General features: G+C 39.2%; 1 protein-coding gene across 7 annotated transcripts in view; it reads right to left on the bottom strand.

Annotated features, from left to right (window-relative positions):
* The window catches only part of SCAPER (S-phase cyclin A associated protein in the ER), a 195328-nt gene that overhangs the window by 17231 nt on the left and 155543 nt on the right, over positions 1–22554 (bottom strand). For all 7 annotated transcript variants that reach the window (XM_026068288.1, XM_026068287.1, XM_026068289.1 and 4 more), the window contains 3 exons: positions 18702–18857; positions 8277–8514; positions 5042–5191 (listed from right to left, as the gene is read on the bottom strand). In XM_026068288.1, the coding sequence (XP_025924073.1) occupies positions 5042–5191; positions 8277–8514; positions 18702–18857 (544 nt within the window). The remainder of the gene's footprint in view (positions 1–5041; positions 5192–8276; positions 8515–18701; positions 18858–22554) is intronic.

Raw genomic sequence — 22554 nt, 5'->3', positions numbered from 1 at the left:
TGTAAAAAAAATCAGAAAATGAAACTAAGTCAGTCATTTAAAGCAAAGAAGAGGAAAAAGAAACTCAGGAGTATGAAACTTTTCTTGTGGACCATCTACTGTGTTTTCTTTGTGTTGGAGAAGAGTAATAAATTTCATGAACCTTTCAAAACTGTGACTTCCATACTACAGTTCAATTTTTTTAAACATTATATTTATTATACCTTGATTCTGCTGTGTGCCATTTGATATTTTTAAGACAGGAGAAATTCCACTCCCAGAATATCCTGTAATCTTATTGTTCCTTATTCCTTTAACTGGAGCAAGATGGCACACGTGAAACACGTTTTACAAAAATTTTTCCACAACTACATATCACAGATAAATTTCTAGTGAGTGATACCATTAAACTTAACTCTGTGTGCTTCTACTTTCAACATATGGATTATTAGACATGAACATTTAAATTTTTTATGAGTTGACAATAAAAATAAAGTACTTTTCTGTTGGCATGACTGTCTAGGGATAAAAGTGAGGAAAGGTTTGGAGGGACAGATAAATAAGCTTTTATTCATTCAAGCGATGCAACTGGAAGACAAACTTTTGTGGATGAAATCCCTTCTTCAAGGACGCATGGTTTATGCATCCAATTTTTTCCAATTTTATTGGTTACTCCAATAAAAGTTCTTACTTCTATCTACAAACCCTAATTTTATAATGGAAATTTTAAAACTTGAACTACCTTTTCCCCTAGCTCTTTCACAGGGATTTTATGTTCTGCAATCTAGTAACAATATTTTTCAGTTTGACAACAGAGATTCTTATAGAGCTCTCTAAATACAATGAGTGTCAAAGACTGAAAGAACAAAAGCAATTTTTTTTTAAATACATGCCTAACAAGACATATGTACCATGCAACTTCTTCTGGGGCCTGTCATGCAAGATCCTGAGTCTGAGGATCTGAACTGTGAAGGCTTTTCACATGAAAAATGCATTCTAACTACAATGAACATGGAAAGATTTTTATTCCCAATACAGCAATGCTAAAGAAGCCAAATCATCTGTCATTCATGTTAATTTAATTATGAGACCACATTCAATTATCCAATATAATATGCAAATAAAGTGATAGTTGACAGCACATACTAATTATATTCATTATAATAATTAAACCAAAGCAGAAAGGGAATAAAAATGTAATGAAATAGAAGAATATTTTTAATTAACAACAACATTTTAATTAGAAACTGTAATCCTACAGTCTGATAAAGTATGATTGGCTTATTCAAAGACAGGACATTATTTTTATTACAGTTTTGTTTTACATGTCCATCCTTACTATCATGGGACCTGTTTTCTTACGCTAATAGATTAAATGGTGGTAGAAAAAAGCGAATCAGTTTCCTTGATCATACTTCATGCAGAGCAGATGCCTAATAAAGCCGAGTTACACTGCAGCATGATTACAGAACTCCCTGTCTTGTAAAATGCAAGCTGTCTAACTCTATAGTAAACAAAAGTTCACGTGCCGATACAAAACAGACAGTGTCGTTTAGTCTTGACTAATGGTGTTAAAGCATTTAAAATATTAAAAGAAACACTCTTTGCTTTCTGAAATTTTTAGGTTCATAAGTGATTTATTTCTTCAGTGACAGCAGCTGCCCTAAAAAAGCTCTATGACTGTTAAAACAAAATATGAAAAAAGGAAAGGAATATTACTAATATATTATATGTGGGCAGAGTCAGCAAAATCATAGCCTTTTTAAAATAAACAGAGCAAGCACTACCAAAACAGGGAGGAATGCATTCCTTCGGGATCCACTGTCCTCCTTGCTGCTCCGCAGGATCAGCTGGGGCCGGACCAAGGGCTGCGAGTGGGAAGCACTAACCGGGAGCCCGGCCACCGTCACTGCGCGCACGCGTGCGGGGACCCACCGCGCGGCCCCGCTCCTATCCCCAGCTCCAGGAGCTCTGCTGAAATACGAACCTTGAAGCTATGAGAGAGAAAAGACCTTTCCCTTTTAATTTGCCACTCAACTAAGTGTAAGAGTTTTACAGATAGTGTAATAAAACCAGACAAACCTGTATTACATTAAATGATTGGTGTATGATGCTCCTGGTAGATTTTCTTCTCTGAATGTAAAATATTTAGGAAATTGCCCTTTTATTATTTTGACTGCACAGTGGTAATAATTCATTTAAATCACAGTACTACTTCAAAAGATCGATGTTGAAGTTGACAGACTGTAAAATTTCCTTTTCAAAAGTCTATCTATTCTCCAAACTGAGAACTGCAAAATTTTGAATAATTAATTCTTTACCCCAGTATTTCATTTTGGACATCTTATCTGTCCTCATGGGCAGACAAAGGAGTCACAAAAGGCACACTGAAAGCTCTAAACAACTATTTGTTCTTTTTTTGAGAGTAGACAGGAATAAAAACTTAAAATTAATAATAAGGAATATAAATTTACAGAGGAAAAAACTTGCTACCAGGCTCTATGAATATTTGGTTTCATAGGTAGTCTGGTGTACCTATTTTTATTTTGCAGCTCTTTTCAGGAGTTCAAGTCTACTGTTGGAAAGCTTTCACTGTGAGACCAATTTTTTATTTTCAGTAGGACTCTGCAGATGATCAACAATGAAAGAAAAAAATTGGAAGCTCTGAACAAGTAATAAAAAAATTTAACCCTAAGTGAATGAATCGAAAGGGCTGCATTTTTCCAGAAAGGCACTATGTCAATATTGGAAGTCACAACACTAACGACACCTGAAAATAATGACCGTAAGCAAGTTTCATGGCCTGCCCTGTAGTAAAAGAAAAAATACTGTGTTTATAATCTTCCCAACATTTTGCAAGTACCTGACTGAGCGACACTGAAGTTTTGCAAAAGTTTAGTGCTGCTATTAGAAATAGCACGATCACCACTCCCCTAGGCGCACTGCCGTAGATCTGAAGACACGCAGGCGGACGTACAAGCTTCTACGCTGATCAGACCTCTCCATCACCTTTCGTTTGTTAGTTCTCATCAAGTATTGAAACACAGAACTGCTTTTTTAAACAAAAACCTAAACAGAAACGCCATTTTCTCCATTAAAAGCTTATACAATAGGAATGTGAGAAATCAAAAAAGAAGTTAAGCGTGCCACGACATCTCTTGAGATGGTGCCACCAAAGCAAGCCATCATAAAAGGCTGTTTTTACTATCTAAAAAGTACTGACACACTGTGGTTGTTTTAACAAAGATCCAAGCTTGTCTTACAGAGCTGTGGAAGCTATCTTTTAATCTTGAAAATTAACTCAATTCAGGGGTAGATTAGTGATGGCACATGACCTCAATCACAAGGGCTCGTGCTGAAGGCTCCAAGCCATGCTGAACGCGCAGCCGGGCAGCGTGCCCGCAGACAGACGCAGGAGGCACGCGCTCAGCCCCCGGCCTGCCTGCACTCCCCATCGCCGTCTGCTTCCCTGGCACTGCGCCCGCTCGCCAGGCTCGGACCTGGCCCCGGGCACGAGCGCTAAACAGCGACAGGCGCTACGGGCTGCTAGAGCTGACATCTCTGGGAGGAAATCCCTCTCCTCTCCTATTCCTGGCACTTCTAGAGCTGCATGTCCTCCTTGCAATGAATCACATCTGTTTATACTTGTGTGCCAGAAAAGACATTTTTTAAACTGCAGAGAGAAGACAACATTGTTTGCTGGCACTTCTGGATGCCAGCAAGACCAGCACGGAGCAGCGGGGATCAGGAAATCGCAGCAATATTGCACGGATTTGCAAAATGAACATTTTAAAAAATATTGCCCACAGGCCGTCCTTGTTCCTGAGACTCTAGACCACAGTTTCTTCTTTAGGGGCCCAAGGCCCCCGGTGGCCTGTCCCCGGAGCCAGGCAGCCTCGAGATCCCGAACGGGATTTGGTTCCAWGGGGCAGCAAGGCTGCAGCATCCTCCCTGAGGCTCTGGACAAAACCACAGAAACCTTACTATATATTATATAATTATATAATATTTCTGACAGCATTGTCAGCCTTAAGATACTATAATGTTCCAATTATAGTTGACAACTGTAGGATCATGGTAAGGCAGCTTTTGTTTAAACCTTTGCTGACAAGTGTAAACATTTCTTTCTTGTGCTCTTCAGCCTAACTGAGGGGGCTAAGTCTCTTGTCCTGAACACCCTCTGCCCCACAAGATTTAACAAAAATCAGCACCGGCTGTTACAAATATGGAGAGATAACAAAACAAATAACATCACAAAATAGTCTATTGAATCATATCACAGATTAAGATAGTATAATGCAGTTTTTACACATCCAGAGTCAAGTCCACATATTCAAAAATACAGACCAAGTGCCAACTTCTGCCTTGACCTACCCCCTAAGAGGCTGTATGCAAGCTGAGGAAACTGGGAGTTTTAAGACTGAAGGATTTGAAACAGTTTTGACGTTTTGCATCTGGATAATTTTATAAGCTATTCTTTCCAGTATGAGAGGTCATAGAGTCCATTAACAAAAGTGGACAACAGTCAAGAAAGCTAGAGGGGGATTTCCACTGTTTGTTTGAGAGAATATGTGTTTTACTACCAAAGCTGTAAGTAAAAGGACAGCTTAAACTTAAATGAGCCCTCTGGGTACCCAGGGCGTTGGTGACATCGGCATCTGAGGACATGCCCTCACCGAACACTGCTACACAGTTTAAAAGCTACCTGAGCTGGCTTTAAAAGGGTTTGCTTGGCTACCACAGCCATCTAACCAAACTGTACTGAAGTTCACCTGGAATAAAAAATATCAGTTGCTAAGTCTATCTTGGTGATGATTAAGGCTAATTATGATCAACACAATGTCAGCATCATTGTCTGCATATAAATATAGAGTTTGCTTATGGCGATGTAAAACGTGTTTTCGCGTTAAGATGCAACTTCAGCTTGTATTTGGCAAATGCATGTATTTGTGTTCAAAAGGAACCCCACAGGCTTCAAAAACAATGTTGACTACATTTTTTGCAGCATCCATGACTAAGTACATTCATGATAACTTCTGATCCCATTTTCCATTTGCCTTACCTGATTATCCGTGTTGTTTACAGTAAAATAGCCCACACAGATAATGACTTCGTGTAGCAGTCCTTCACAGGTATGCTGGGAGCAGTACCACAGCAGGGAGCTGACGATGTGGCGGAACGCAAGGGACAGTCCTTCAGCACCCACAATAGACTGAAAAAAACCCAAACAGAAATTATAACCTAGCAGTATATTATAAGAATTACATGAATCACACATACAGCAATCATACATACTTTTTTTTGGCAAGTGTTATGTTCGTTGTTACAATGACTTTTTTGGAGGAAGTCAGAATCAGCTCTCTTACTTCATTCAGTAACTTATTAGCACAAAATGGATTATAATATTAAAAGTCATGAAATGAAAATAAGTTCAAATTTTAGAAGAACACAAAAAATTGGATTCTGCTTAGATGACATTCAGTATAGCATTAGGCTGACCATTTCATTTGACATGCATAACGTTTCGGGAAAACTTATTGCTAAAAATACTTTTTAGCATTAAGCAAAAGAGAACAAATCATTTTTTGCAAAACAGCAAAATACATTTCTCATTAATACCCTGTATGTTCTGAATGGAGAAGATTAATAACAACTAATAACTTTTCAAACATTGAAAAAAGTTAGAAACATCCAAAAGAAGAGAACACTCAGCTGCAAGGCTTTTTGGGACATTTTTAAAAAGTAGGCAAATTGCTGTAATGTGGACATTCAGAATTAGATTTTATCTGTGCAGCCTACAGCCTCTATTTAATAAACATGTCAAACAGACAGAACGACACAAGGTCAAAGGGGAAAACTTTAGCATAAGGAAGGAGCATGACAGTCTACTAACTCTAATGAAACAGCAGTGCAGGCCTTGGAGAAAACCTCTTTCATTTCATTGTTTTCTTGATTTTATACCTTGCAGTCTGCATTAAGCACATATACCTATATCCCAAACACTAGTACAGTTTAGCTTTAGCGTACTCAAAATCTAGGCAGGAAAAGTACAAACCTTGGCAATTAAAACAGGTTCAGCTCTGGATACTTTCCATGTTGAAATGCAAGAATTCTGGTAAGTTAGGATACTTTCAAAATTTAACACACGCTACAGTGACCATTTACTGCTTTAGCTCATGTGAATGGCACGTTCCGAGGTCCAGCCCTTATTTAATCAGTGCTGTCCACACACTGCGACCCGGCACTCTGTGTTTAACCTTCCCTGATAACAACAGGTCAAAGGGCACCTGAGTTTGTGTATAAAAGTTAAACTAATTTTTCAAGGAAACTATGCTTCCTTTTTAGCCAGAATTAATATCAGTTCAGGCTCCTGTGTTGTTTCTCACTACCATCTTTCAATTGTTTAGACTGTCAAATTAAATGAAATATATACCCATGAGCCATCTGTGCTAATACAAACTCTAGAATATCAGACCTCTTCTGTTAATCAAAAAACCCCTATTCTATAGTCTTACTAATACAAGATAAAACTATTCCTTAGAGATCATAATCAGGCCATATATAAACCACATTTTTCCCTCCGCTTTCTGGTAGCCTGCTATAGTCCACAAGGTCAGGATGGATGGTAATCTGCCTCAGGTATATGTTGATTTTTTAACACTACAGAAACAAGTCATATTAATATGATGAAACAGGTAGCTGCTGGGGCTACATCAAAAACAATATTGTGTCTACAGTTGAGTAAGACAGTTAAACAGATGCTTCACTGAATGCAGACCTGTATCAATGAACTGAACTAATTCACACTGGTTAGTTGTCTGCTACACTTTATGCAATAATTATTATCTTACACAATTTTATGTAGAACAAACTCACATAGTTAGACCAGGGGATCTGGGATTTCATGTTGGTTGTAAATGCCCAGATATGATGGTAGTTGGTACAGCGATGATTACAGACAGCATAAGAGGAAGCTAACATGTTTTACAAATTTATAGTGGTTTCTTGAGATATTGTGGGAGAGCCCTTCAGCTGCGGCAGTTTTCAATAGTCTCCCTGCCTGGTCTGTAAGCTGCAACTATTCCAAGTCCAGTCTTACTCCTTGGTGTACATGTGTAATATCTGTATCAACAAATAAGCATCCAGTTCCAAAACCAAGGGCTGCTGAGCATGCTGTAGAAGAGTGCTACACTGAAACATTGGACTTACAGAAAGAAAAGTGAGTTAATTGTGCATGTTAAGAGTTRTTTCATGTGCAACTCCAACAACTACATTGTTCCTGTGCCCCACGAACGCTGACTGGCCTCCATCCTGCAGCTGACTACATAGATGAGTGCTGCCACATGCAGATCGCTCACTGCTGTATCAGAGATACTAAACACCCTAAAAATCAAAGTCAAGAAATAGCAACTGAAGGAGACATACTACATTTTTTACTCATGCAAAGTTCTTGCTGACTTTAATGCATGTCAGATGGAGTCTGTGGTACAACTTATATACAAATYACACATTAAATGAAACAGAAACCTATTTTGATGAATTGTACAAGAATGATGTCGCTAAATAGTGTTTTGCAAAGCAATGCTTTTTGACAGGTGTTTTATATTAACAAAACAACAGCTTTGCCAATTTATCTGAGAAATATATTAGTATTTATATTTTCTTAGTAGGGCAAAATGATTCACTTACACTAAGAATTTCTTTCCACAAAAATATGTAAGAAGAAATGAAACTCTTATATTATAAAATCTTTTTGAAATTTTTGTGAATAAAAATGTGAAGAGTTAAATTTCCAAAGAGATTTTGTCAACAAAATTGTACTTGAATGAAAAATGTTGATATCAAGTGATTTTCAGCTTCAGTTGTGTAATCTTAAATGTAAGCGGCCACTGAAAGCACCAAAGAATGCAAATCATGGTTGTAATATAAATCCTTTCACAGTAGGAAAACTGCTTTTTGATATTGATGATGAATTTTTTTATATTTTGGGGACTTAATAAATATAAAAATTAGTAGGCTTAAAATGAGTGTTTTTCAATAGAAAAGGTAATAGAGCATATTCAGCATTTCATATATTCTGAATTTTCACCTTTTGGTTAAAAACCTCTTCCATTAGCCACAGTTACACAGTGGAAACAACAATAATTTGCAATTTTATGCATGAAAAAAACCAATCATCATTTAATCCATGAAAGTTCCCTAAACAAAGACCTTAAAAACGACAAAACTTAGCCCAAGAAAACATATGCAATGATTAAAATTTTCCCTCTGAACATGAGTTTTAAAAGAGCGGTTACCTGAAAAGCAGGCAGATCAAGAACAGCAAAACTATTGAAGAAACGTAAACTCTGAATGGCGACCTGGATGGTGCTCTCGGCGTAGCTGTCCTTGGGACTCGCCGTGTTTGGATCGGAAATGGTCCCATGGAAGAGGACGCAGTAGAGCATGTGCAAGACTCCCACCAGATCTGTAGACTGAAGAACGGCCGTTAGCCCTGTGGCATCCTGGCGCGTATTGTCAAATATGTTCCAAGATCTGTCAAAGAAACATTAAACCGTCTAAAGAGGATACGAGCATCCAGGGAGAATGCTTTGCACGGGGAGGTAGGATTTCTGATACGCCAAATGGGGGAAACCAAGCGAAAGAAAAGTTAAAAAGGAAAAAGCTGACGTCTAATGTGTCACGAAACCACAACAGTTCCACAAAATACTTTCCCTAATCTAAGCACCATCTTGTGCTCTCTTTAATTGCAGTGTAGCTGTATTTTAAATGTCTCTCTCCACACACACTTGATTCCCAAATGGGTTCATGATACCAGCGCGAGACCACACGGAAGTTCAACAGCTTTAAAGCCGGAGGCCTGGATGCACTTTTCGGGGCTCCGTGCAAGCCTCGCCTGCAGCTCAGCAGCCTCCACCCAACCTTCTCTCCTTAAGCAGTAGCTAGTGGAGGCGGGAGAAGGCCCGAGAGACCCCTCTTGCCCTCCGTGCCAGGCAGCAGGCACTGCAACAAATCGCCCACCTAAGCAGCAGAGGAGGTWACTACGACCAGATGATCTTAATCAAATAGTTCTGCAGGAATTTAAGAATGAAGGGGTTGAGCAGTTAACAAAAACATGCTATTTCTGATTTCGGTCAGATGCTATTATGGAAAACCGTACAGTAGCAAAGCATAAGTAAGTATGAAATGACTGAGGCAAAAGAGCACAGCTTGCGCAAACGGAAACCAGACTTCTTTGGGATCTTTGGGGGAGGCAAGTAAAGTAGTGGATATAGGAAAGGTTTTGATTGTCTGGGGTATTCGGGAGAACAGACAGACAGCTCAGGATGTTCCTTCTGTTCTCACATCGAAACTTTCAAAAGCATTTAACATAATCACTCAATGATTTGCACAGCTTCTGTTTTTTCACGTTATTAATAATCTAGAAAATGACACAAGACAGTCACTACTAGAGAAAATGTAAGGCTGTGACTACTCTAGAGGTGAACTAGGAAAGCTGAATGAACGTGTAGTAGGCTGTCAAATACAAAATAAAGTACACAAATCACTGAACAAATTTTACATCCTATGTGTTCTAATCCTAAGCCATCGTGTAAAGCACAGTGAGCATCCCTCACTGCTACGGACATGGCACTGCTCTCCTCACATCACTGCTTTGCGTTTCCAACACAAATCCTAGGTAGGACGACTAACACTGCTTTTTGTGATACAGACCCTTGTCTTCAGTGGTGCAAACTGAAACCATGAACTGAGCCACTACCAGCCTTTGGTTAACATCATCTGGTTCTGTCATTTTCTCATTTTCTAGCGAAGCAAAAAAAGGCAATAAGAAAGTACCATCTCACCCACCAATGACAGCATCAATGAGAATTTTTACTTGTAACAGAAAAACTTTCTTCCTTGGACAAAAGAGAAAAAGAGAGAAACAGGCAGAGTGGAACAACACACCTGCATCTTCCACATCCCAAAGAATACCCTGGTACCAATTTCAAATACAGTTTAAATATTTAAAGAGAACGGAAAACAACAGTTATATGCAATAGCATCTTCACAGTTATAACAGCAAACTTCAAAGCTAGTATCCTTACGCGTTATCTTGTGAATACAATTCTTTCGAAAGGTAACAGGAGCAGGCACTAAATACACCGATGATAGCTGGTGGCTTTAGAGCCGCAGGCTGGTGGGCAGGGCTGTGCGACACCCCTGCGCTCCCGGCTGTGCTCCCGCACCATCGCTCGGCAGCTGCGTGGGGACCGAGCTTCCACATCTGCCATGCGGAGGCTGATCCGCTGCAGGGGAAGGAGGTGAGACGCAGGAGGCTTAAGGACATTATTTTAGCTCTCAGGTTCTTAAGTACCTCTGCACCTGCTTGAGAGGCGGCGCGGGCTCTTTGCTCGGCTCTGTCTGCCCTGAGTGCAAGTAAAGAGCAACACAATAGTGTTTGGGCTGTGGACAATTTACAGTATGAGCATGTCGTCTGCTTTTATCACTCTTCTTTCACATCTTCACACTTAGAGAGCGGTTACTCAGATGAATCATTTTTGCTTTTTATCAGTTAAGGTCACATATGTAAGGAATGATTTTCTTCTGTAATTAGTGTTTACGGGTACCGTTTCTTTTAAAGTACTTCCTGTTTACAGCCTGTGATTAGCCAATGTTACTGAAACAAAGCTTTAGGTACGGCATCTGCTGCCACTACCTCAAGAACTACTTAATGTCCAGTCCTATTTCAGGGATAGCTATGCTATGCAGAATAACCACAAGACTGCGTAATTGCTTCATAGATCTTTGAAAGCAGAAATCGCATTTTCAGATACAGGACGAACAAATACAAGGTAAGGGTTTCCATTTTGCGACACCRCTGTTGCGTTACAGATGACTCCGCTCCTGTCACTCGCCGCCGGATTGCTTCCATCCCAGCGTGGCAAGTCGGAGGCCTGCCCGGAGCTGGAGACTAATGTGTCTGAGTTTATTGTACAGCTTCCAGCACGGGGGGCTGTTTAATACAGACTGCCTTGAAGAACCGGCTGGGACTCCCAAGAATCTTTTGAAGAAACCGTGCCGCAAACCTAGCTGTGGCAGCTTCACAAGGCTGTTRGTGTAGAGATCTTTCAAAATATATATAATGATATTTGAAAAACAAGTCAAAAGAAAAAAACACAATGATTACAATTATGATTTGATGCCATTTACCTACTGCAAAAAGAGAACCACAAACATGCAGCCTGTGGTTTGCAACATTCACAACAATCCTCACATCCACTCTGCAAAGAATAAAAGAAATGGAAAAAATGCTAGAGCTCTAACTTTGGAGGGGGGCTACGCTGCACAACAGTTTATGACATTACTTTCCTTTTCCTATGTCTGGACTCTGAGCACAAAATCTTCATTTTGAAGCTCTGCGGTCTTTAAGTGAGTGTGTTTAAAGGGAGTCGGCAGAGAGACGCTTCCTGAAACATCACCCCAACTTGCCAGCTTTGTGCAAGGCGGATTCCTGGCGCGTAGCTGCAGTCCCTGCTGAGCGCTCGCCCGGCTGCCAGCGAGGCACTCGCGCCGAGGGCCACGGCCGCGGGGCGAGCTAACAGCTCTCGGACCACCGCTGGGCACTTCTGCGACTTTGCTTCGTGTGTCTGTGGGCCCCTGAGCACTTAAAAAATAGGTTTTGATGCCCAGTTATTTATTCTGCAACATGCAGTGGCCAAAATATGCTAACTATACTTAACTACTCTCAAGTAACTACGATAGTTATTTCCATAGTCGCATGTGATAGCACAGCGCCTTCTGCCAACTAGTATTTCTTTATTTCAATTCTATCTTAGGTTTTTCAAAAGTATACAACAGAAAAACTATCAGTTGAAGAATAAATATTCATGATCAAATGATAAACCCAAATTAATTACTGTATACAATACCTCACAGCAATTTTTTGTGACTATATGCAATGAGAAGATTGACCAATTTTACCACAGGTTAAAGTTAGCTTACTTTCAGCTCTCACTCCATCATTACTTTTAAACAGTCCCATATGAAAAAGCTTATATAGCTGGATAAAATCCTTTTACTGTTTTGTGCTGCTCTGGAGCAGCGAATTAATCAAAATACATATAAAAAAGTCAAATGCAAAACTGACTTAAAATGCAAGCATTATTTTTTTCACAAAAAAGACTAGGAATTCTAAAGTTATGCCACAGGACAAAGCTGTTAAAAAAAAAAAAAAGTTATTCTGTCTGCTAGGTTTGGCTTGTAAAAAAACTACTGTGGAACTGAAGGAACTGTTAGAAATGTTTATTTTTGATTTTGCCTGTATTACAGTTAATTTGTACATGAACAGGCCACTGGCTCCTGTTGCTTTTAACTGTCAGTTATAACCACTTTAAGCCTAAATATTTACAATAAAAAGGTAAAAGACGTTATTCATACTGCTTGTGGGCTTTAAAGAAGAAAAAAAAAGTATATGAGATGTGGGAAAACAAAGCATGAACCTTCATGTCTGCTGCTTTGAGTGATTTTGATCAAGTTTGTAAAACAGTGAATTTCATACATTTAGCAGATTTCAAAACCTTTTTAGTCAAGTATAGGCCCAGTGAAAATTCAGTGATAACTGTCAGGACACAGATGGAAGTAAAAACAAACAAGCAAACTGAAGTGAGCAGGTAAAAATACAAATTTGCCTTATTTCTAAAGTCAGCGAACAGAGCAACAAATTACTAGAAGATAAGAATTCCGCAAATAAGCAAATTTGAGCAAAAGGCAGAAAATACAAATTCCATGCATCTTTTCCCAGTATTTACTAGCACTGCAGTATTTACATTTCACCTTCATTGTTACCAGCTATCACCATGAAGCCTCTGAAAACGAACGTATGGTTTATACCCTCAGACCACTGCATTCTCCAAGATGTCTTTCCAATTCAGCACCTGGCAAGCAGGCAGGGGCTGACGGCCAAGTAAGAAACTACGCTGAAGGGAAGCAAAATTTACAGAATTTCTGTCTCTGTAATTAGCACAGAAAAACAGGTGAATATTTACATTATAGTCAAAGAAGCTGCAGGTTCTTAAAAAAGCTTACTGAAAGGCAGGCAGTCTTCACTAGGGGCTGCTGCTATGATAATCAGATGCTGCCATAAAGGAGTCTCAGGAACTGGTACAGATGACTTACAAAAAAGGTTAAAAAAATATGAAAATGTGGATATATCAATCCCAGGATAGAAAGATATTAACCAGTGATACTTCATTGCTTAAAATACACCACTATTTATTATAAACAGGAATTCTATTACAGCTTGATGAGAAACAGCATACTCTGCAGAACAAGTACAGAACTACAATTTCGGCAAGCGTCGATATGAGCAAACTATTTATATTTGAAAATATATTGTTTTAAAAACTGACTGAGCTAACAAGCAGACAAGCCTCTTTAAGGGTATACATTATAATGTTTGTATATTTGAAATACATACTCTTGATTAAAAACATAAAACCAAATGGAAACATAAGTTTTCAAAAGGCTTAGAATATAATCTGTATTATTTTTTAATATTAGGATTTAAAAACTACCATCTGTATTTCTGTTTCTAAATTATTTCATTTAGAAAAAGATGTCAAAATAAAGATGGAAAATAATAATTAAACAAGTATAAATAAGTATTTAGTGCCTGTCAGACCTTGTTACAATTCACATTATCAAGCTAGGAACTACAGCACTGCGTAAAATGGGTGATTTGAAACATTTTAGTAATTTCAAGAGTAAATTTTTGCTAGTTCATAGTCCTTGCTGGATCTGCTCTGCGTTGGTGGTGAGCAGCACCCCAGCATTTGAGCCGACCACGCGCGTCCGACCCGCCACCCAGAGCAGGCGTTATCTTAATTACGGCAATAAACCGCAGCCGCCCAGCCCACTTCCTCGCACATCTGCGACAGGACATTCACCGTTTTCTGGACCAAACCCCACATAACTGCAGCATTCTGCCCCGGTAGCTTGTAATCCGCAACTTCTTTAGCTGCTGACAAAGATTTATATGTCTGGCCGCACCGTTCTGAGATAACGCGCAAGGGCCACAGCTCGGTGGCCTGCCGCCTGCCTTCGCGCTTCCCCAGCGCACTAAGGGGGCAGCGCGCAGCCCTCCCTTATGGCAGGACCACGGCAGAGCTTTCTAAAAGCTGATGTCCCGAGAAGCGCCAGCACTTGAGGGACTATTACTGGCAACGTTATCCTCACGCACGAGGCGCTCTCCTCTCTGCGCCTGCGTTACTGCTAGCCTGCCGGACTGCTCCAGGGCGAAGAGCCCTCTTCCTCGGCGGTTCAGCCTTCCGCTGCGCTGCCGCCGGGAATTCAGCCCTCGGCTGCCGGCACTTCTGCTCCGAGTTCCCGCACGACTTTGCACCTGTCTCTGGGAGTCCTGCTCACCCTTACCTCGCATCCTGACCTCCCGCTGGCTGGGGCAGCGCACGAAGCACTGCGGCGATACGCTACGCTTTGGCGGAAGCGTCAGCGGACATTGCTAACGGGCACAGGCGAAAGGCGGCAYTGGCAGCAGCCCTCTGCAGAGCGATACTACGCTTCTGGGACAGAAATTCTGCTTCCAGGCACTTACAGAGGAAAAAGGGATAGGGATTTGATGAACACCAGGCTGTACAGAAACAGCCGTGAGCACAAGCAAGATCCTCGCCGTACTGATGAAGGACTCGCCATGTACTTTCTTAGTGTTTCATTTAGTGTCCTACTCGTGCTCAGGAGCAGGGAAGGGCAAGCTGGGGCAGCAGGGGAACGTCTCCGTTAAGGCAGAACCCGCTCTGTGCGTTCCCTGCCTGCTCACTGTTTTCTGCCTCGTATTCACAAGCCAAGGATGCTCCACATGCACGGTCAGGATTCAAGTCCCCCAAATACGCCTTATACCTCCCCTAGTTACAATAAAAAACTCCTTTGGAAAACAAGGTTATCATCCCAAACACTGTTAAGCACCTGGATTTGGGCACAAATTGCAAGACAGGTTTATATATCCATATCCATTGTTATTCTGTAAAAAGTATATTTAATAATTTGCTTTATTCCAGGTTAATAATTCCACCTACTGTTACCCTCAATGGTGAGCAAAAAAAGCTAAGTATTATCAAGTCCACAATTTCAAGTCTTAGTATCAAATGTCAGTTGTGTCAGGTGTCATCTTCTGCTCAGCAAATAGAGAGAGCTTGATGTTCACATGTGCATTTTATGTTTTCTTACTACATCCAATAAAAGACAATGACCTATTTTCAGCTCTTTTATATATATATATATATATATATATATATATATTTAAACTCATCAGTGAGAAACAAGCTCTCACCTCCCTTGCTAGCAATGGATGCAACACAGCATAAGATGGGGCTTTGAAAAGCAGGTCCCAAGTCACCCTCACTGATTCTTACATGAGAATATAAAAATAATCAAAATAAGGTCCACATGGAGTTSCGTATGGTTAATGTTTTCAACAAACAATCTTTTATAAATATTAGAGAGTGTTTGGAAAATATGGTATCACATCCACAGCAAACCTTAAATTAAAAGAATCCATCAAGCATTTACTAGCCAGTACCAAAAATGAACATTTGAAAGGTAAGATCAATATTAAAGTTAAATCTTTTTAAAGACCTTGACAATAAATGAAAAGAAAAAAGCCTCTCTTATAATAAGATATGTTTATAACATATGTTCAGAATGGATTCCCTCATTTCAATAACTTTTTATGATGTTAAAATTGAGAATCCTTCAATTTATGTTACCACATTAGCAAGATTTTCCTTTATTGCATCTAGCTGTGTGATTTTGGACTTTTTTTTTTTTTTAAAAAGTCTACCATGGGAATAAAAATGTATCTTAGTTTAATGTCTCTAATTTTTATCTGCTACTGTAGATCAGTCATACACCTCATGTAACATTTCATGCTGAGATACATATACGACACCATTTGAGACTATTCTCTACTAAACAATGTCGTTGTGACATCTTGCCTACAACTGATCCAACCTGGGAATCTTAATGAAAACAGAGTAAGAACAGGAAAGGACAATACTTTTAAAAGAAAGAGGACGACTGTTAGTCTGCCATGAAGTTCTTGATGCAGACCTGGAGCCCAGGCACCTGACCGAGATCTCTTCCCTGCCTAGCGTATAAAGGAAAGTTTCCATGAAACAACTGTCCAAATAAACATGGGGTATCAATTTAGAGCTTGGTTTAGACATATTTTGCACACACAAGTTTACATGCATTCAAAAAATAATTAGAAAAGTTCCTGGGAGAAAGACCCACCAGAGCTACAGGATACAAACACACCTTCTTTGTACGTGAGAATTTTTAGCTCCAAAAAAATCCTTGGAGGCGGGGAAAATATTGGGGGGAGGTGGGGCTTAGGCCTTTCTTAATACTTTTTAGAGGAGGTATAACTTAGGCTTTTCTTAATACTTTTTAGGTATCCACTATTGGCCACTTTAAAGGAAATTAAACTTGTGACCTGGAACATTCCCAGCAAATTATAACAGTTTTCCTTAGCTTTGGCAGCATTTAATGTCTATTTTCACAGATCCACTGCTCTTCAACTTTTTTTCCAATATAGGCATATATTCATTATTCAACCATATAGTCCATTCACGCTTTGTCTTCTGATCTGCTCTTTGTTTAACACAAAGCAGTATTTCTTTTCATTATTAGTAGTGAAAGTTAGCTACATGCACTAAGGAAAATAATTATTGTGATCTTTATAGCAAATTCTGTCATTTTCATTACAATTATTTTATGTTGCTCTTGTAATAATGGTGAGAGCCTAATACACTAATACCTTTTTTGGCAAAACTTCCTTTGATGCTACAGAGTCAGAGAACTGCTGGTACTTTTTTTTTTTTTTTTCCTCCTCAGTAAAACAACTTCAAATGAATTAAGATCAGAGTGGTTAGATAGTTACTCTGATGTACAGAGGTGTATAATATGGCATGTTTGCTTGGTGCTCAAGAATGTATAAATTGAGCTGGAGAATCAGAAATACCAGATTCTTAACAGGTTGTCTTGCTGTCCCACTATTTACCATGAATGCAAGAGGCATCTGTACTTCTCACAAATAAAGGCTGCATTTTGTGCTATAGATCATGTATCACACAACATGTATTACTGTATTGTGACATATTTAAGAATTCAGTAAATTTCTGCTATTTCAGCCACCTTAATCCGTGTTCACCAACACCTTTTTCTATTTAAATCACCTCAAATAGTAAGGAGTTATGCAACATGGCAGAAGTACACTCTGCATTCACTTCTCAAATGAGAACGGGCTTAGGAGATGAAAGACATTTAATTTAAACTGCCTTTTTAATTAGTTGCACCACAGCTCTTGATCTAAAGGTGAAAGACAACAGTTTTGAGATCTGCAAGTTCATTCCTCTGGCTTCTTTTCATGCGCAAATGAACCACAGTAAATCGTGAACAATCAGCACCTTGGGTTAAAATCAAAAGCATTGCTGTTATATGCAGGTACTAAGATCAGACACTTTTTTGTGCAGCTGTGAAGAAAAATGCTCAACCCTCCAAAATTCTGACTCTGCTACAAAGCACAGATTTTCTTGAAAGTACCACCTACACAGTGCTATATTATTTTGAGGTACAAAGATCTCTAATATTTTTGGAAGCATATGCCAGCTTCAGAAATTCCAAATGTTATATTATTCACTCATGTGGCCATAACTATTATTCCACTAAAAGAAGGGTGATTCTTTTAGTATGCATTTGACTTTTGGCAGTGTTGCCCTGGAATGTAAAATGCCAAGTTGGCAGCTTTCAGAAAGGGAAATTTCAGTAAGTTTGGGTAGTCTCTCTGGGCTCATATTTCTAGTAGTACTTTTTCCATGTGCCTGTGCCCCTGAGTTACCAGAAGCAGCTCTTACCTGAAGCCTTGTTCCTTATTTTATATTTTATTAAATCTTGTTTTTCATCACTAGCATCATTTTTCCCTTTCAGAAATTCATTTTAAAGTTCTGTCAGTGCTGTCTTCTCCTGAACTCCAGGACAGTCTGATGGTGGTGGTTCTAGTATGTTGACCCTGAAGCTTTGAAATCTTTGACTTTAAAAAACACATTCCACCTGGTCAGGCTATCCTAGAGCTGTAAATTATGGAAGTCCAGACTTGCTGGCAGAAACCCAGGCAGAAGCACACCTCATGCTCATCTCCCCCCACCCCCAAAATAGATCTTAGGTTAAGATGAATGAACATTTTGTATTAGAAAATTCCCTGGCAAATCTAATAATACTTTTCTTTACAAAAAATATAATTCCCTTATTGACAGCAGTATTTTAAAGAACAAAAGCTGAGTTAGGCTACTCAAGAGACAAATCAATTAAGAGTTGATTTTAGTTGATAATAAAATACTTCTTGAAGTCCTTAGGACTGGACACTTAAAATTACTAGTGATAAAACCCTCTCTATAATGATGAGTAAGAGAGAKAAAGTTTGCAATTCTGATAAATGATTTACAAGAATCAACACTCGGTGCAGGTAACTAATTACAGCTCAATAGTGAAAGGGTGAGCAGAGTGGATTTCCTGCACTGTTTCTTTACCAGTTCTTATTGTGTGACTAAGAACAGTTCTGGTTTCTAATCTATTTGGAAAGCTTACTTCCACATATGCAACGTTTGCAGGTAGTTACAAAGTTTGCTGCCTGCTGAACATACTAGAGATGACGGACTAAGTGCACCTACCTTCCATTGACAGCAAAACATAGTTGACATATTCCGTGCAACACTGCTGTGGCATTTTGCAGAAACGTGGCTATTTTGGGATTCTCATCAACAGGCCCTTGAACGGAGAGGAAACAGCAACACAACTTGTCTATCAATCCTATGTTCACCACATAGCTAGAAATGGATGAAAAATGGCATTAAAAATAGTCCCATTCCAGTTCTGATAAAGTAATTTCTACTTCACTACTATCAAACTATACAAAATGCAGGTTATGATTATTTAAACACTCTAAAAGCATTCAGCAAAACAGTTCAAACTACAGTAACTTCAGATCTGGCTCCCTGTAACTATCAGTAGTTTTTGTTAAGAGATCTGCCTGTTGTAGGATAATTTGTATTATGTCATTCAAGAAAGATGAATGTAAATGTTTATTTTACCATACTCCTAGAAGGACAATGGAATTTTGCCATAGTTAAATGATTTATAATAATCTTGGTAGTTCTGCAACAGCATGACTTCTTTTTAGCATGAAGAGACAAACTTCCTAGAACACACTAATTCACAAAGACAATGATGTTATCCAGATAACGTTTTATTGCAATACGTATATCATAGTAACCACTGCCCATCTTTTTTTCTTTTCTTTTTAAAACATCAGCAACAGTTAAGAGACTAACAGAACATGCAGGTAACAACCTTCAGCTATCAGGCAGGATCAGAAAGCCTCCTCAGTGGCTCAACCAAAACTCAGTGCAGAGAAAAACATGATAGTGACTTTATTCTTCTTATTATTTTTTAAACCAAAAAGCCTCCTCTTTCTTTTTTTATTATCGGAGTAGATCAGACCGCCATTCTCCCTATGGCTGAAGCTTCCACTTCAAACTTCCAGTAGCTTGGAAACGTAGGTCAAAAATTTTGCAGTTTGTCCTTGTACATTAACACAAAGATCTGTCTGTCCACACCAAGTTCTTTCACCCTTTGATCATTATTGTCCTGCCCTTTTGACTGCAGGTACTAATCCTTAACCTCTCTCAAATCCATTCAGTACCATGCACGCAGATCATTTTTCTTCCATGTCACCTAACTTCATGCATTTTCCCTTCTCTACCACAAACATTCAACTTCTCAGACTTCACTCCTGCTCAGCTGTTCATTCTGCTGACTTGTATGAGATCAACTTTCTCTGGGGAGACAAATATTCCAGCTTCAATCACCTCCTCCTCTTTCCCTTCTGAGTTTCTTTGTACTTTTTTCCACTCCACCCATATCAAATGGGAAAAAAGTCTTGTCAAAAATCAGAAAAACTGCTATTATATTCTTTGACCACCACCTGATTAAACAGACATGGGCAACTAAGATGCCTTGCAGACACCATCAACTGATTCACTGTTTTCACACTGATAGTCTATAAAAGCCAACCTATTATTAATATAACTCCACCCTACCAGGTCTTCTGCCTACTTGTTAGTCAAAACCATCTATTAGAGATTGCCTATCAGGGTGTAAGCTCCTTGAGATGGGGACATCACTGGCTATATGTTTCCATAATGTCACGTCCACACTGATTTGACCAAGGTATGGAACAATATACATAGTAAATAATAATGTTTATCATAAATAAAAAATCTTGATTAGATAATGCTTGTCCCTAGGAGCTGTACAAATATTTATGAAAAATAACTATTCCCACAAATATCTTACAGTCCAATTTTGGAAAACCAGGGACTCCTAAGATTTGGTAATTTTTCAGACAGTGTTGCTGCTCAGAGATTAATATCTCCTCAGGGCTAGAAGCTAGAATTTCTGCCAAAGTCTACCCTTCTGACACAAAGCTATTGGGAGAAATGAAAGTAATTAAGAATAAAAACACACCGAGTACAAAGCAAGAAATCTGACTGCAGTCAGATGAAAGGCTTTTTAAAACTGCTGAAGTCTAGCTGTTAAAAACACYTGAAGACACATAATGATTATTAGTTACACACCGATTGCTTAGGTAAGCTTGGTTTGTTTGACTCTTCTATTTAGTAACATGAAAGGCTACCAGCATTAGGTTTCTTGCAGATTTTGATCTAAGAAATCCACCTAATCATACAGGTGATAGACAAGCTTGCCAGTACAGGCAGATAATTCCAGGAACAGAGTTAGATATATCACAGTCACAGAGGAGTGCTGAACATTAGAAATCTCTGTGGAGTAGGAGAGGAAAGTAAGAACAGGAGAGGAAATAAAATGATAGATGAGGAACATCTCCACTATCCGACTGACATCCACAAAACTTGTTCATTGTCCACCTTCCTTTACACCCATGCCTGGATACAGAGTGGTAGAAATGGCTGGTCTTTTGGCAAAGAAGAAACAGATGAGAATTTTGAATCTATTGGGACTATTCCCAGGAGTAACGAGCAGAAACTTCCCTACGGAATTGCACATACAGACGAAGGGAACGTCAAAGCTCTCTAATCTATTCCCTTCATCTCTTAGATATTTTAACAGCAGTAGCAAAATTGCAGTGATCTGGCTACCCTTTGCTACCCTGATGATGACTAGATAGTTGTTGTTTATGCATCAGGTCTAATTTTTCCAAATAGAAAAAAAAAAATTATTTCAACTATCCTCTTTCTTCCCCAACCTTCCTAAAACTCTTATTTAATCAACTCTGCAAGGACACATGATACAATGACCTGGAGGTGAAAGATTCTCATTAATAATATAATTTGTCTGTTTTTGACTAGTTTAAAATGCCCTCTCTCTTTTTTCCTAATTGCACTATTACCTTGTCATCGTGTCTTTCATTCTCCATTTATAACCAGATCCCTTCAAGTGCCTCAGGCGAAGGACCTAGGTGGATTCTCATGTATCTCCTTAGCTTCAGGGTATGCCTGCACTTGGCGCAGTCAGTGTCAAATGTCCATTCAGCACAAATATCAATAAGCAGACCTCCCACCCTCCCATTCATAAATGGGGAGAGTACAACAGCCTGAAATTTCACACTCTTTCCAAACCTGTTTGGGGAGGAGGTGGGTTACCCGAGAACAATAAAGTTTTAGAGGTCACTGGTATCTATGACAACTATTTGTTTTGCTTTCCTCCTCCAGCTGTCTTTTTTGTATCCAACAACATCATACCAGACTTTTTTAAAGTCTGAAGATAACTAGGTGTGCAAGTTTCAGCACAGCTTAAGACAAAGAAGTAATACAACAAACAGTTCAGCTTGGTGACCGACACTCCCTGTGCCACATTTTTGGTAGCAGATCATCAGCCTTCCATTTCTTCAGGTGCTGAAAATTTTTTGATGACTACCTATACCATTTATTAGTGAAACTATACAATTTAAGCAGAATGAACGCATTGCTGGATAAATATGTTTTGCTTACTTTATTTAAAGGGCACTAAGAATGACAAGGAGAGGGATTCTTCTTTAGCTTTATAGTGCCTATATTGCTTAATTGCTTTAAAAAAAAAACCAGCAAAACTCAAAACACACAACAAAAAATACGATTAAAACAGAAAAAGAATGAAACAGCTGGGTTAACCGTGAATTCAGTGACAAATATATACTGCACATTCAGTGACTAAGAGGGTTCCAGTTTCACCTGAAGTTGCTGTGGGCTTGTTTCTTTTCTGGAGGCTGAGTATCACCAGAAGCCTGTAAAGCTGCTATACATTTGGTATCATGACAGAGCATATAGGCAGTCTAAGATACGTATTCTGAATATCCACTCATGTGTACAGAAAAGAACCCTGACTAAACTCAAACACAGACAGGAAGCATTCAAGAGGTGGAAGCAGGACAGGTGACCCAGGAGGAATGCAGCGAGACTGTCCAAGCATGGAGGGATGGGCTGCGATCAGCAGCACAAAGTCCAGCTG

This window comes from Apteryx rowi, unplaced genomic scaffold, assembly GCF_003343035.1.
Source record: "Apteryx rowi isolate R43461 unplaced genomic scaffold, aptRow1 scaffold_27, whole genome shotgun sequence".
Taxonomy (NCBI): Eukaryota; Metazoa; Chordata; class Aves; order Apterygiformes; family Apterygidae; genus Apteryx; species Apteryx rowi.
The sequence above is the reverse complement of the archived record's forward strand: the minus strand, read 5'-3'. Positions and strand labels throughout refer to the sequence as shown.